The 13,172-nt window shown below is 48.0% G+C and overlaps 1 protein-coding gene across 13 annotated transcripts in view; it reads left to right on the top strand.

The window, feature by feature from the left end:
* The window catches only part of ULK2 (unc-51 like autophagy activating kinase 2), a 65,841-nt gene extending 56,550 nt beyond the window's left edge, over window positions 1-9,291 (top strand). For 5 of the 13 annotated variants that reach the window (XM_082374051.1, XM_082374049.1, XM_082374050.1 and 2 more), the window contains 6 exons: window positions 903-1,111; window positions 2,640-2,845; window positions 3,255-3,373; window positions 3,711-3,883; window positions 6,052-6,187; window positions 7,027-9,291. In XM_082374051.1, coding sequence (XP_082230177.1) covers window positions 903-1,111; window positions 2,640-2,845; window positions 3,255-3,373; window positions 3,711-3,883; window positions 6,052-6,187; window positions 7,027-7,085 — 902 coding nt within the window. In that variant the 3' untranslated portion in view covers window positions 7,086-9,291. The remainder of the gene's footprint in view (window positions 1-902; window positions 1,112-2,639; window positions 2,846-3,254; window positions 3,374-3,710; window positions 3,884-6,051; window positions 6,188-7,026) is intronic. The other 8 variants (XM_082374057.1, XM_082374059.1, XM_082374058.1 and 5 more) reach the window with 6 other exon arrangements.
* The last annotated feature ends 3,881 nt before the right edge of the window (window positions 9,292-13,172 follow it).

Raw genomic sequence — 13,172 nt, forward strand, 5'->3', positions numbered from 1 at the left:
TTTTTAGAAACCTAGGTTTCACCTTTTTTTTGGTACTTTGAGTCCCAATCTTTGCACTTAATCCTATATCCTACTTTTAGATAGGCTGATAGATTGGGTTTATCAGCCATAGTCTATAAATAGGTAATTGGTATGAAAAATTAAGGAAGTATTTAGATTGGACTTGAGTTATCATTTGACATCATATATTATACCTTGTGTCCCTTAAGTTCTCTTATGCTAAATCAGTTACTAATCAAGATACCAGTAGATTAATAAGCAAAGGATATAAATAATGAGAGTGGAAAAAGAGCTAATAATCTTGATTTTAGGATTATTAAGAGTATTAAATAATAAGAAAATACCACTTTGAGAAAATAACTTTTTATACCTGTTAACTAAGCCAACATTTAAAAAATGTAATGTCCAATGTTGTTGAGGCTTAGTGGGATCTCTGTGCTTACTCACGGCTGCTTTAGAAAATAGCGTGGCAAGTCTTACAAAGAGCTATAAAAATATTTATAGTAATATTTGATCTGTGGTAATCCCATTCTGTTTATAAGGCCACTTACAACAAAGTGGTCTTATAAAGTCTTTATCACAAATAACTCAAAAGAAGGAAGGATTTCATTACAGTGTTATTGGTGGCATTAAAAAAAATCAGAAATAGTATAAGTGCCTCCACATAAGCATTGGGGTATAATTTTAGTGAAGCGCACGCATCCGCTGAGTTTTATCACCGTGAGGACTGTGGAGCAGCAGGGAGAAATGTGTATGCCAGAAATTTGTTTAAAACAGAATTTAAAAGTAGCTCTGCTGATTCTGTAAGGAATGAAGGTGAGCCTGGGAAGATAAAGCCTGTTCGTGTGCTCAGGGAGGGGTCGGGGGCCTTCCTGTTAACGCTTCCTCGCCCGTCTCCGCAGGGGGCTCCAGTGGCTCCGGAGGTTCCCTGGGCTCCGCCGGGGGCCGCGTGTCTGGGGGCTCCCCGCCTGGGCCGTGCTCGGGGTCTCCCCCTCCGGGAGCAGAGGCAGCTCCCAGCCTGAGACATGCGCCTTGTGGTGCTTCACCCCCCAACCTGGAGGGGCTCGTCGCCTTTGAAGCCCCTGAACTGCCCGAGGAGACGCTGATGGAGGTGGGAAGAGACCCTGTGACGTGTTCCTTAAGGGTGCTCCGAGGAGGGTGTCGGTGATGGGAGGACAAAATCCCCCTTACCTTTCCTGTTTGGAACATTGCTCATATATTTTCAGAATAATGTTGACAGTGACACTCATTCATAACAAGCTTTGGTTGACAGGAAGTGACGCATACAGATTTTTGTATTCTTAATTTCTTTATCTGAAGTTTATTTACTACTTATAGGACTTTTAAAACATCATCTTTTTCCTAAAACCATAACTTTTTATTCTCAAAGCTTGCTTTTCTTCATAAGATAAAATGATACACTTAAACTTAGGTTTAAAAAAATAAATTAAGATGCCAAATCAGTCAGTAACGCTGAGGAGTAAAGCTGCCTGGCAGACGGGACAGTCGCGTGTGCGCACCAGTACCTTCCCCCCGCGCGGCCAGGTCTCCAGGGAAGAACACCTCAGAACGTGAAGTGCGCTGAGCACAGATGCAGAATAGAGCTGAATTGTATGATTCCAGAGCCTCTGCCGGCTGATCGCTCAGTGTCGACTCTAGGACAGCGTTCCATAGACTGCATCTCCTCCAGGTCAACTAAAGAACAAATTCTCTTTCCATATTTGTATTGTGTGTGAAGGAGAATTAAGTGTTTCACATAAAAGTTATAAAGTACTGCATGCAGAATTTTAGTAGTGATTCTGTAGTAAGTTGTAATTTTGAAAATATGTATAATCTGAGATTGGAAAAGCAATCTTCAGAGTTTTTTCAATCTCCATCAAATTAGGCATAAATTATGTTCCAATATGTATTGGAACATATAGTCTGATATGCTGTCATAGAGCAGAGAGACTTTCAAAAGTTGATTGGTTTATTCTTCTGTCTCTAGTACACTGATTCTCATCCCTTTTTAACCATAAAAGGAGAGTGAGAAACTTAGTCTTATTTGAGATTTCAAAATACATTTATAGCTAAAAACAAATCTCAAAACAACATTAATTTTAGAGTACCCAATTTTAATGCGCTGCTATTATGTCTGTCTATACTCCACTCTTTAACTAACTGAAAAGATCACAAAATTTAGAGCCTTGGTATTAGGAATCACTGTTAACTGAAGAGCCACCAGAAATTAAAATAAAGTGTCTCTGAAATTGTAAGTCAGTAGAATTCATTAAACTATCAAGAAGTGTGGTTTACTGCACAGAATATCCTTACATTCTTATATCTTGGTATCTATTTTGCCATGTTTCTGTCTCATATATATTGATTTAATTGTTCTGTGTTTCATTTTTTTCCTGGTGCAAGTACAATGACCTCACATCTTTGAGGCTGGATTTTGTGGGTGCTCTCATGCATCCATACACACAAACACATGCCACACTCTTGTTTGGTTTCATTTGTGTTTATTTTTCTCACAGTTTTCTGGAATTTAAAACTTTCATTCTCCTCTGATCATTCTGACATTCATAAGTATAGAAAACACTAGCAGTGGCCACAGTTTATGTGCAGAAATGAGTGTGCGCCTCTCCTTAACCTGCAAGTTTCTAAGACGATTGGCTTTGCCGCAGCGAGAGCACACAGACACCTTCCGCCACCTGAACGCAATGCTGTTGTTCACGGAGTGTGTGCTGGACCTGACGGCCGTGCGCGGGGGAGACCCGGGGCTCTGCGCGTCTGCGGTCTCCTTGTACCAGATCCAGGAGAGCGCGGTGGTGGACCAGATCAGCCAGCTGAGCAAAGACTGGGGGTAGGTGCCCCCTTGCCATCCATCTCCAGAGGCTTCCTGCCCTCTGTAAACTGGTGTCCAAGCTGGGGGCCGTGTCATCCACTGAAGGTCATGGGCATCTCTGAGTTATCTCCTTGTGCTCGATTTCACTGTGTGAGCCAAGACTTGGAGGTTCTGCAGCCTTGTCGTTTCCTTTCCTGTAAATCATGCTGTTAAGATATTTGGTGATAAAGAGATTGTATTTTTATCTGAGTGTGCCCGTCGTATTCAAAGTACACACGTCTTTCTCCATGCCGGCCCTTCTCCCTTCAGGAGGTGTTCGTGCCCTGAAAGTGTCAAGGGGAATGATGTTCCCTTAGAGAGACTGTTGTGATGGGGCCCTGGCCTGTCGGTTCGCAGGCTGACGCTCTGCTTGCTGTCTCTGGTGCAGGCGGGTGGAGCAGCTGGTGTTATACATGAAGGCCGCACAGCTGCTGGCAGCCTCTCTGCATCTCGCCAAAGAGCAGATCAAGTCCGGGAAGCTGAGCCCGTCTACGGGTGTGAAACAAGGTACAAGCGGAGCGTGACGTGCCTGCTTTTCCCCTTACACTGGGAAGGGAAGTTTTTGGTGGGGGGTCACTGTGGTATTAAGCATTCTTAAATGGGAAAAGATGCTGGCTTTTCTGTTTTTTGGTTTTGCCATTTAATGGACACAGAGAGCAGTCAGAATTACTTTGTTCTCAGTCTTCTCTTCACTGAGCGAGAGAACATGTGGAAGAATGATTTCCAGTCACTTTTTTCAGTGATCATTTAGTGTCGCTTTCCATAAATCAGCAGGAAAGTTGCATGTCACCATGACTCTGTTTCTGGAGGAAAATTAAAATTCTCATTTCAATTTTTTTTCCAGTTGTCAAAAATCTGAATGAACGATATAAATTCTGCATCAGCATGTGCAAGAAACTTACAGAAAAGCTGAATCGCTTCTTCTCTGACAAACAGAGATTTATTGATGAAATCAACAGCGTAACAGCAGAGAAACTCATCTATAATTGTGCTGTAGAAATGGTAACCCTTTTTAAGGTGTAATATTGCATAGTAATACTACTTGTCTTTAAGAGCATCTTTTGTTTTTTGTTATTCTTGGCTGCGTTGGGTCTCTTGCTGCGCGCGGGCTTTCTCTAGTTGCAGCGAGCAGGGGACTGCTCTTCCATGCGGTGCACGGGCTTCTCATTGCGGTGGCTTCTCTTTGTTGCAGAGCACAGGCTCTAGAGCGCAGGCTCAGTAGTTGTGGCGCAGGGACTTAGGTGCTCCGCGGCACGCGGGATCTTCCCGGACCAGGGCTCGAATCCGTGTCCCCTGCATTGGCAGGCGGGTTCTTAACCACTGCGCCGCCAGGGAAGCCCCCTAAGAGCATCTTTTGAAGTGCACACCTACTTGACATCATCCTTTTAAAAAGAGTTTATGCCCCACCACTCCCAAGTCTCAGGTATTGTGGTCCCTCTTCCTGAAGGAGTGATTACACTTAATTAACATGCAACAAACATAAGCTATGTTGGTTACCTACCACATTTGGTAAAAGTTTACCATACCTCTTAAAAATTGCTAACATTAGGCATGATCTAATCTTCTTATAGTTTGCATCTAAAAGCTTTCACTGGATCTGTTTCTTCTGTTTTCTACTATTTAAGAAATTTGGCTGATAAAACATTAGAAAAAATACTGCTCTTATTACCCAATCTGCAGAAATTCACGTGCTCAGATTCCACAACTGACCGACCTTAAGTGTAGACACACAAAGTATAATCTACTTTTCCAACTGTCTGGTTATATTAGTGGAAATAATTTGTTTTTTGTATCTTGGGGGAAAAATTGCTCTGAAGGAAACATGAAATTAGGGACTGTCAAAGAAGTAATTAAGTGGGGAAAAATTTAATTACTGACCAGCCTTATAGTTTTTACCATATTAACATAGTTGAGCTTCCTTCTCCCTCTCAAATTTGTGTACTTTGAATTGTACTGTTATATTACCCCCTTGGTCTTATTTTGAAAGCCATCATAATAAAAAGGCGTATGAAAATAGTTTTGGAATATAAACTGTGGATGAGAATAATATACATTATATTGCCCTAAACTGTTGACATGAATAATATGCATTGTATTGTTTTGTACCGAATTACGACTTCATAGGACAAATTTTCTTGTAGAAATTTGTGCCAGGAAAGACGTCCTCTCGTCGGAGTTACGGTGCTTCTGTCTCTTCTGATGATAGAGCCACGTGCCTCCAACAAGTCTCTCCTTGTGCCCTGGCTGCTGAGCAAGTTTGGAGACACTCACTTATATTTAGTTATTTCTCTCTCCTTCCTTTTCAGGGCTTGGATTTTTCTGTATCCATTTTATTTATCGTATTGTATGTGGCTTTACTCTTTGAAAGAGACAGAGCATACTGACAAGTCAATTAGGAGACTGGATTACTGACAGTCTGGGCAGTGAACGATTAAAGAGAAAATCAGGATGCTGTTGGCGAAACAAATGCTCCTAACCCCGTGAATGACACTGTGCCCGTCTTTCTGGGGGAGCCCTACCCACCTCTCCCCCTGCCCAGCTCGCTGCTGCTTCCTTATGGCTCTTCCTCAGCGTCACTGCCTGGAGGCTCTTCCTCCCTAGTCGGGTTAGATGCCTCTCGCGTGTGTTCTGTACCGTCCGGGGCTTCCTCCTGTGATGCCATGTACCCCTTGGAGTTCACAGCCCACGCCTCCCTCTGGACTGGGAGCTCACCTTCATCGTATGCTCTGGGCCGACCCTCAGCAGGTGCCCAGTAAATACCTCTGAGTGAATGAATCCCACACACCAGAAAATTCTGTAACTAAAAGGAAAAGCTGATAAGTGGCTTTTAACATCATTTAATTATTTCGTTGTAACAAGATCTACTTTAGTGAAATGCCAGGTTACTAGTGTGGAAGTGTACTAGTGGAAAAGTTTAAACAAACTTTTTAGTGAAGTCATAGAAGAGCCAGTTTAGAAGTATAAATATTGTGAGTTATGAATCTCTGAGTTCAAGAAAGTTATGTTTGAATGCAGAGTAACTCTTTTGTCAAGAAGCTCTTTTATGTTGCTTACCCGATAGATTATATCATTTTGTCAAAACGTATTAATTTTAGACAGATTCCATTTAAAGCTGCATTGCCTGAATGGATTCATATTTTCATGGGAAAGCTGAGAACCTTCTTGTTTTTGCTGACTGGTTCCAGGTTCAGGCTGCAGCCCTGGATGAGATGTTCCAGCAGACTGAAGATATTGTTTATCGCTATCATAAGGCGGCCCTTCTTTTGGAAGGCTTAACTAAGATTCTCCAGGACCCAGCAGATATTGAAAATGTACACAAATGTGAGTTGACTTAGAAAGTAGTGTGCGTGTTGGTTGCACTTGCATTGTCTCCTCCTGGTGCAGTAGACAGAGCATGGAGTTCGGAACCGTGCAGCCTGGGGGTTGCATCTTGGCTTCCCAACCTTGGGCAAGTCACTCACCCTTTCTGTGGTCTCTGTCTCTTCTACAAGATGAGGAACAATGCCTGCCTTGCGGAGCTGTTGTGAGGATTAGAGAGGTTGCTTGTACAGAGCTGTTGGCTTTTGTCATTAGTCTTTAGATTTCTACACTGCATGACTGTATAGGTGGGTGTGTTTGTGTATGCAGGGAACTTTGCTTTTATCATTAAACAATAAGAAAGGCAACTGTTTCAATCCTCGTTGGCTTAGTGACGGAAGAGCCCTGTGAAAACCCTGTGTACTGCAGATTTGGTGTACAGAACGGAGTGGAGACCGGTAGGGTACCAGGATGGTGTTTCCACTTGTCAGATAAAAGACCAGTGATGTTTTTTGAGGAGGAGGAGGTGGACCTCTTGGAGGAGGAGGTGTGGTCATGCCACATTTTGAAGAGCCACAAGGGGCTGGCAGTTCTAAAATTGTTGGCAGTTGTGAGCGAACTAGCTGTTAAAACCTAAATGTTCTTCATTTGACGTCTAATCTAGCTTTTACCACTGTGCAGCACTAAGCTAAACAATTACCAGGCAGAAAGAAGAAAAAATACTCAGAACTGTTAACTCTGGGGCAAAGATAGAACAGAGGTGAGGGTGTAGGTGGAGAGTGAGAGATTTTTTTTCATTGGTTCTTCTTTCCTTGCTTTTGAAAATATAAATGATTTTTATTATGAATTTATTTTATTTCTAGATAAATCTAGTATTGAAAGGAGATTGTCGGCCCTCTGCTACAGCACCTCGACCTCGTGAGCCGCAGCAGGCCTGCCCCCAGGACCAGTGGTGGGTGTGAGGGGATGCGTTCGGGAGCACAGCTTGGATCCTGTCGCCCCACCCCCAGGAAACTGTAGGTTCCTACACGGTGACTACCAAAGAGCAAGCAGTGATTTCAAAAAGGAAAAACAACCCCAGAACTACCTGCCTTATCAGAGAAGTCACCCCTTCCCTTTTTCTTTGTAGAAGCGGAAGCAAGAGTATTCCACTTGGCTTTCAGTTTGAACTTGGTAAATAAATGCACCTTAGAGCTAGAGTTGTCAGTACAGTTCTTCTTAAGGATAATTAGGAATGAAACGATGAGTGGCTCTTCACGCCACTCACCAGAGCAAAGTGTGGGGTTCCACACGTCCACTGAGGCGAAAAAGTAAAAAGCCACGTCTCATCCAGGCAGTTTGGTATTCGGGGGAAGTTTATCTGAGTCTGAGCACGCGTCCATAAACAGCTCAGGAAGAAATAGCTTAAGAGGGAATGAAAGACGTCTCTTGGAAGAAATTGTGAAATCTTCAATTTGATCTAATATGGACACATATTAATAATCTTCTAAAATCTTTCATATTGCACTAATTTATTAAAACAACTGTGTATTGGATTTTGCAATTTAAAACTAACTGAGGCACAATGGACTTGTTTAAAATATTTTACTTGATTATATACACGTACCCTTTCCAGAATTCACAGGTAATCTCTCGTGGACTTTTAAGTGGTAAAAACTTGTGTTGTGTGAAGCTTTGCATTTTCTTAACCTATTCGTCTACACCTACAGGTTTTCTAAGTGATATTTTTAAGTTGCTGGTTGTCTGCTTCTGTTTGCATCTTTTGCTGTGCATGCAGAATGTGCATTCATGCCTATGACCTCTAGGTTTACTAAAGGCTAGGTTTATTGGGGCAGTATTAGAACAAGTGTCAATCCAGAGATACTCTCGAGAATTGTAATAGGGCCAAAACAAAGTTGGTGACTTAGAGGCTTACTAGTGATGTGGAATTTTACATGAAGTTAGTGAAAAATGAGGTTTGTTTTCTCTTAGGAAAAGGGGCAGCTCTTTCCAGCCTGTGTGCGTTTCCGTGTTAACCCTGACAGTTCACCAGATAGCTAGTCATGGAGAATGTGGGCCCTTAACATCCCTCTAGAAATGGTGCCTACGTTGTAGATTATTTCGTTTCTCTTACTTACCTGCTTGAATACTTGAATAAACCATTCTCCAGTTTTAATCCTTTTAGATAATATAATCTGAACTCTTGACAAATTGCACAGAAGCTCTTTGGCATTAATCTAATTTAGTGTATTGATAAAAACAAAAACATGGTTTCTCTTTACTTTGACGAAGTAATGTAATTTTTACTTTATTTATCTATATGAAATTCCAGCAGTTAATTTGAACATTTATTTATATGATGTTTATATTTTTAGGTCTTTAATACAGTGTTTCTACCTCTTATTTGTAACTGCATGCATTATTCATGAAACTAGGTAAAACTCACTGAATTGTTGTGTAATAGCCTTTTTATTATTGCCTGTACAGATGTATATTAAGGTAAATAAAACTGACCAGGTGTTTCTAGGGCAAGGCTGGGTCCCTGTGATGTGGCTTGTCAGGCCAGGTCCTTCCTCGGTGAGTTTGGAGGCTTGGTGGTTAACACCCGTTGCCCTGCCCCCGGATTTCACATGCTCGGTGACTGTCCTGCAGGCTGCCAGGAGCGTGGGCTGCGTGGTGGGTTCCTGCCCTCCCTGCAGGGGTGGTAAGCACTGTCACTGGCGATACCCCATTCTGTATGATTTTTTCGAGAGTAAAGGGCAGTTTCTTGTATGTTCTCTCAGTTACCGCCCGTGTCATCTCACTGCTGATCCGAGGGGGTGGGTACATTCCGGCCCCTCCTCCCCTCTCCCGTTTGTTTTTTAAACACAGGATGAAACAGGTTCACAGCGAGGAAGTGCTTGGTCTGCAGTCAGTACCTAGGGAAGTGTCCGGGCTGTGCTTTGTGACCTCCAAGTGCATTCTTCTTCTTCTTGTACGACCAAGGTCAGGTGGTAGGTGGTATGTGTGAGACCGTGAAGTCTGAACAGCAGAGAAGAACAAACTGTAAACTCGTGATTAATGGTTCTGATTATATTTCCATCATCAAGGCCAATTGTTTTAAGAGATTTTGCCTTGATTATAGCAATAATAAACAAATGCTTTATGTTTCCACGTGTATCTTTTGATTTTGTATCACCTCTTTTATAAAAAAGAAGGAAACCAGCCCACACATGCACGCGTTGACAGCGGTGCTCAGGCGAGCCGGAAGGTCGCGGGCGCGCAGGTGCGCGCGGGGCTGATCCGTGAGCGCCGAGGGGCCGTTCCTGCTGTGAGGACTCGCCCTCGTGGCGCGTGCGCTGGGCCCGGGGGATGCTTCCCACACGCCCGTCTCCCCAAGGCGGGCGCCCTTCTGCCCCTCCTGGGGTCCAGCAGAGGAGCCCGGAGAGGGGGTCCCTGTTGGGGCCCGGTCCCCACAGGGAATGGCAGGGGACTCGAGCTGGGCACCGTGGGTGTGAAGTCACTGACGTGGCTTCCTCCTGAGGTGACGGAGGAAGACTTGCCGCTCGCACCGAGCGCCTCCGGTCGCTTCTGCGGGCAGCGCCCGCTCCTGCGGGGGCAGAGCGCGGCTCTGTTGTTCCAGGGAGGCCGCTGCCGCCCGGAGGGCTTGGTGTCTTCCCGCGTTGACGGGCGCAGCCTAGGAGCGTCCGTGTCCACCGCTGCACCCGGGAGACGACGGATGCTGGGCCCTGGGCCCTGCCCGAGGCTCCGCCTCGCCTGCCACAGCCCTGGCCAGAATGCTGTCCTTGGGAGAGGGGTCAAGGTGACATCGTCCTCACCGGAATCACAGGAAGTCACATCAGAAGCGACCCGCCTGGGAAGGCACCGCACGCAGGAAACGACAGTCGGTCCCTAAAGTCCCAGCTTCGGTGGACGAGGCGGAGCCAAACAGGTGAAGGGTCACAGGGGTCAGTGCCCAGACTGTTGTGGAGGAGGGAGCCGAGGCTGCAAGCCTGCCGACAGCTCGGGCCCACGCAGGGCAGGGCGCCTGGCAGAGCCCCCGGGTCCCCTTGCACAGAGGGCCTCGCTCGGCCGGTTGTGAGCGTGCCGTCCTTTCTGAACAGCCTCCTGGCGTGGATGGGAGCGGGGGCTGCTGCGGCGGTGGCCGAGCCCTGGGCTTCCCCTCGCCCTCCTGCTCCCAGGCTGCCCCGTCTCAGGGTTTGCTCGCTGCGGGCTGTTCTCCGCTTCCTTGGGTGCAGCTGTCTTGGTCTCGGACTCCTGTGCAGAGCGGCGCGTCCTTGGGCGCTTTCCCTCCCTAACCTCTCCACACCTGTCCGCGTCCGGCACGGAGCTGGTCAGTGGTGGTGAGAACGAAGCGAGTTACTGGGCGTGAGGTGGTTTGAAGAGCCCCAGCCGAGGGCGGTGGGCAGCCTGCAGCTCCTCACTGTTCGGCTTGGTTTGGGGCGAGGCCCGGTTTCAGGCTCTGTCTGGACGCCTTCTGAAAGGACCAGCCCCGCCGCCGCGGCCGAGCCCTGGGCACCTGCTTGCAGACGTCCTTTCCCTGTGGATTGATCTGACCCTTGTAGTTCAAGGTTTGTGGCAATCTAATATTTATTACTTCATTTGGTCTTCGTACCAACCCTCATTGGCCTCGTTTCACAGATGGAAAAGGCAGACCTGGCAAGTAGTTTCCAAAGAGAAAAAAGCCAGGGCTGGGGTTTGGCCAGCCATGCTACTGGGCAGGGCCTGGGCCCACGAGCTCCTCATCCCGCACACGTGCCTGGAGCCCCGGCCCCTGCTCACCCCTCGGCCTTCCAGCCCCTCCTTCCTGCTGGTGCACTTTTATGCTTCCTGGTGCGCAGGTGTCTCTGGCTGGACTCCCCCTGCCAAGCGGCAGGCAGCAAGTTTTGAGAAGCAGGTGAGGTTAGCAGATCTGCCATCCCCTTGGGGGCTGGAGCAGGAGCCCAAGAGCAGAACCACTCTCAGAACCCCCAGGGGAAGGGCTTCAGGGGCACAAGGACAGATGGGCACTTTGCAGGTTCCCTGCTTGTTTATCTGTGCATGAGCCGCTGAGATAGACCAGCAGGGATTCGGCCAGTCCTGGGTGGGAGGGGCCTCAACCCCAGGTTTGCCAAGGGGACCCCTGCAGGCCCTGGCGTCCTAAGACCAGCTCTTTCGCTGACGGCGGCATGTAGGGACCGTCTCCCAGGGACGTAAGCCAGCGCCCTCCCCTCGGTCCCTCAACAGGAGGTGGCACGTGGAGCCCTGTCTTCATCTAGAAGCACTGAGGCCCACCCAGCTGCCCCTTCTCCCACCTTCTGCCCTTGGGCCCCACCCTTGCTGTAGGGCGAGGTCGGGGGTGGGGTGGGGTGGGGGTGGGGAGATGGTGGGCCAGGCAGGGGCAGGTCACGAGCCTTTGCCCAGAGTCCCATCTGGGCGACAACAGGACTTCTGTCTGGCACACTGAACTGTGGCCAGAGGCTCTGGTGGGGCCCGACGGGCCTGCCTCTGTTCCAGCTGGAGGGTTCCTGTGAAGCTGGTGGGTGAGCGGGCTGTGCGCTGAGAATGAACCACAGGGCGGGCGGCCGATCTGGGGATCCTCGCGAGGGCAGGGTGCCTTCCACGGAGGGGAGGGTCTGTGAGGTGATGAAGACGCACGTCGCCGCTGGTCCAGCGGGACAACAGGTTTTCCTTCCCTGTCGGGAGTGTCTGTCGTGGGGGGTGGTGATGCTGATGTCGTTTCACTGTGAGCTTGTTAATTTTCTAATTCTTTAACAAGGTGTTCTCGGTACAGGAAGAACTCTAAAGCTCAGGTCATCAACTAGGAAAGGTATTGGCAGTCAACACAACAGATGAGGGGAGTTAAGGTGGGGGAAATGCTGGGAGAAAGTAAGGAAATTCCCTTCCCCCTCCCCCAAGAGCCCTCCCCCCGCTCCCCTCCCCCCCTTCAGACTGAAGCCTTCTTGGAGCAGAAGAATAAAAAGCCCCTGGCACAGACGGGCCGAGGGTCCTCGTCTCTGGGCTCAGAATAGGGGGGCGGATCTAAGCCCCGGGAGGTGGGTGCGGGGTGGTGAGCGAAGCTGAGGCGGGGGGCCCTTCTCCAGTCACAGGCCGGCTCCTTGTCACATCAGGATTTTGGAGACACGAATCCTCCCTTCCACTGAGAATGTGTTAAAGTAACAATTCTTAGACAAGTTGGTTTAGAGCGCACATCGACATTTATTCAGTCGCCGTCAGAGGAGCCAGCATGTGACAAAAGCGTGTCAGTTCAGGAAGGATGTGAAACCTGGGGGGACTCTCGGGAAACAGATGCCTGTTACATAAGCAGCTTGTTTACTCGTGAGGATCCCAGCTTCCTTCCACACGGTCACGAACACATCATCTGTTCGTCTGTAGCGTCGTGTCAGAGGAAATCGGACAGGACGTCCAGGGCACCACACGGTGCCCACTTTCTCCGTTCAGGACCCTACGGCAGCGCCTTTGACAGCTGCTCGGCTCTGCTGTCATGCCACGGAAAGTAGCCGGGGCCGGTACGATGCACCTGAAATTTGAGTTTCTTGTAACTTTCACATGTCACAAAATAGCCTTTTCTTTTCCAATCCACTTAAAACGTAAGAACCATTCTTAATCTCTAGGCTGTGGACCGGACCTGGCCTGCAGGCCGTCGCGTGTGGCCCCAGCGCACAGATGAACCGCGGAAGAGCCAGGCATCGAGGCGCACGCGGCGGCGGACCCAGGCCACCAGGGACGCGTGCCCCTCGCCCTCCTGGGATCAGCTAGCCCGCATGTGGACGGTGTCCCCAGGTCAGCAGCGCCTCCCCAGCGACGGTTCTGCTCTTAGACATTTCGTCAAACGGCGAGTAAACACACGGAATGTAAGGTCTGTACGGTTCTTAGTTTTGGAACATTTTGGGGAGCACATGTTTTTTCTGCTTCTTTGACAAACGAGGTACTTCTCCCTCTTGCTGTGTGGCCCTGGGCAGGTCCCCTCGCCCTCCTGGGCCTCCAGTTTCCATCCATTGAAGATCAGAGTAGTACCTTCTCACACAAT

The sequence above is a fragment of the Balaenoptera borealis genome (assembly GCF_965194805.1).
Source record: "Balaenoptera borealis genome assembly, chromosome: 20".
In the NCBI taxonomy this organism is placed as follows: domain Eukaryota; kingdom Metazoa; phylum Chordata; class Mammalia; order Artiodactyla; family Balaenopteridae; genus Balaenoptera; species Balaenoptera borealis.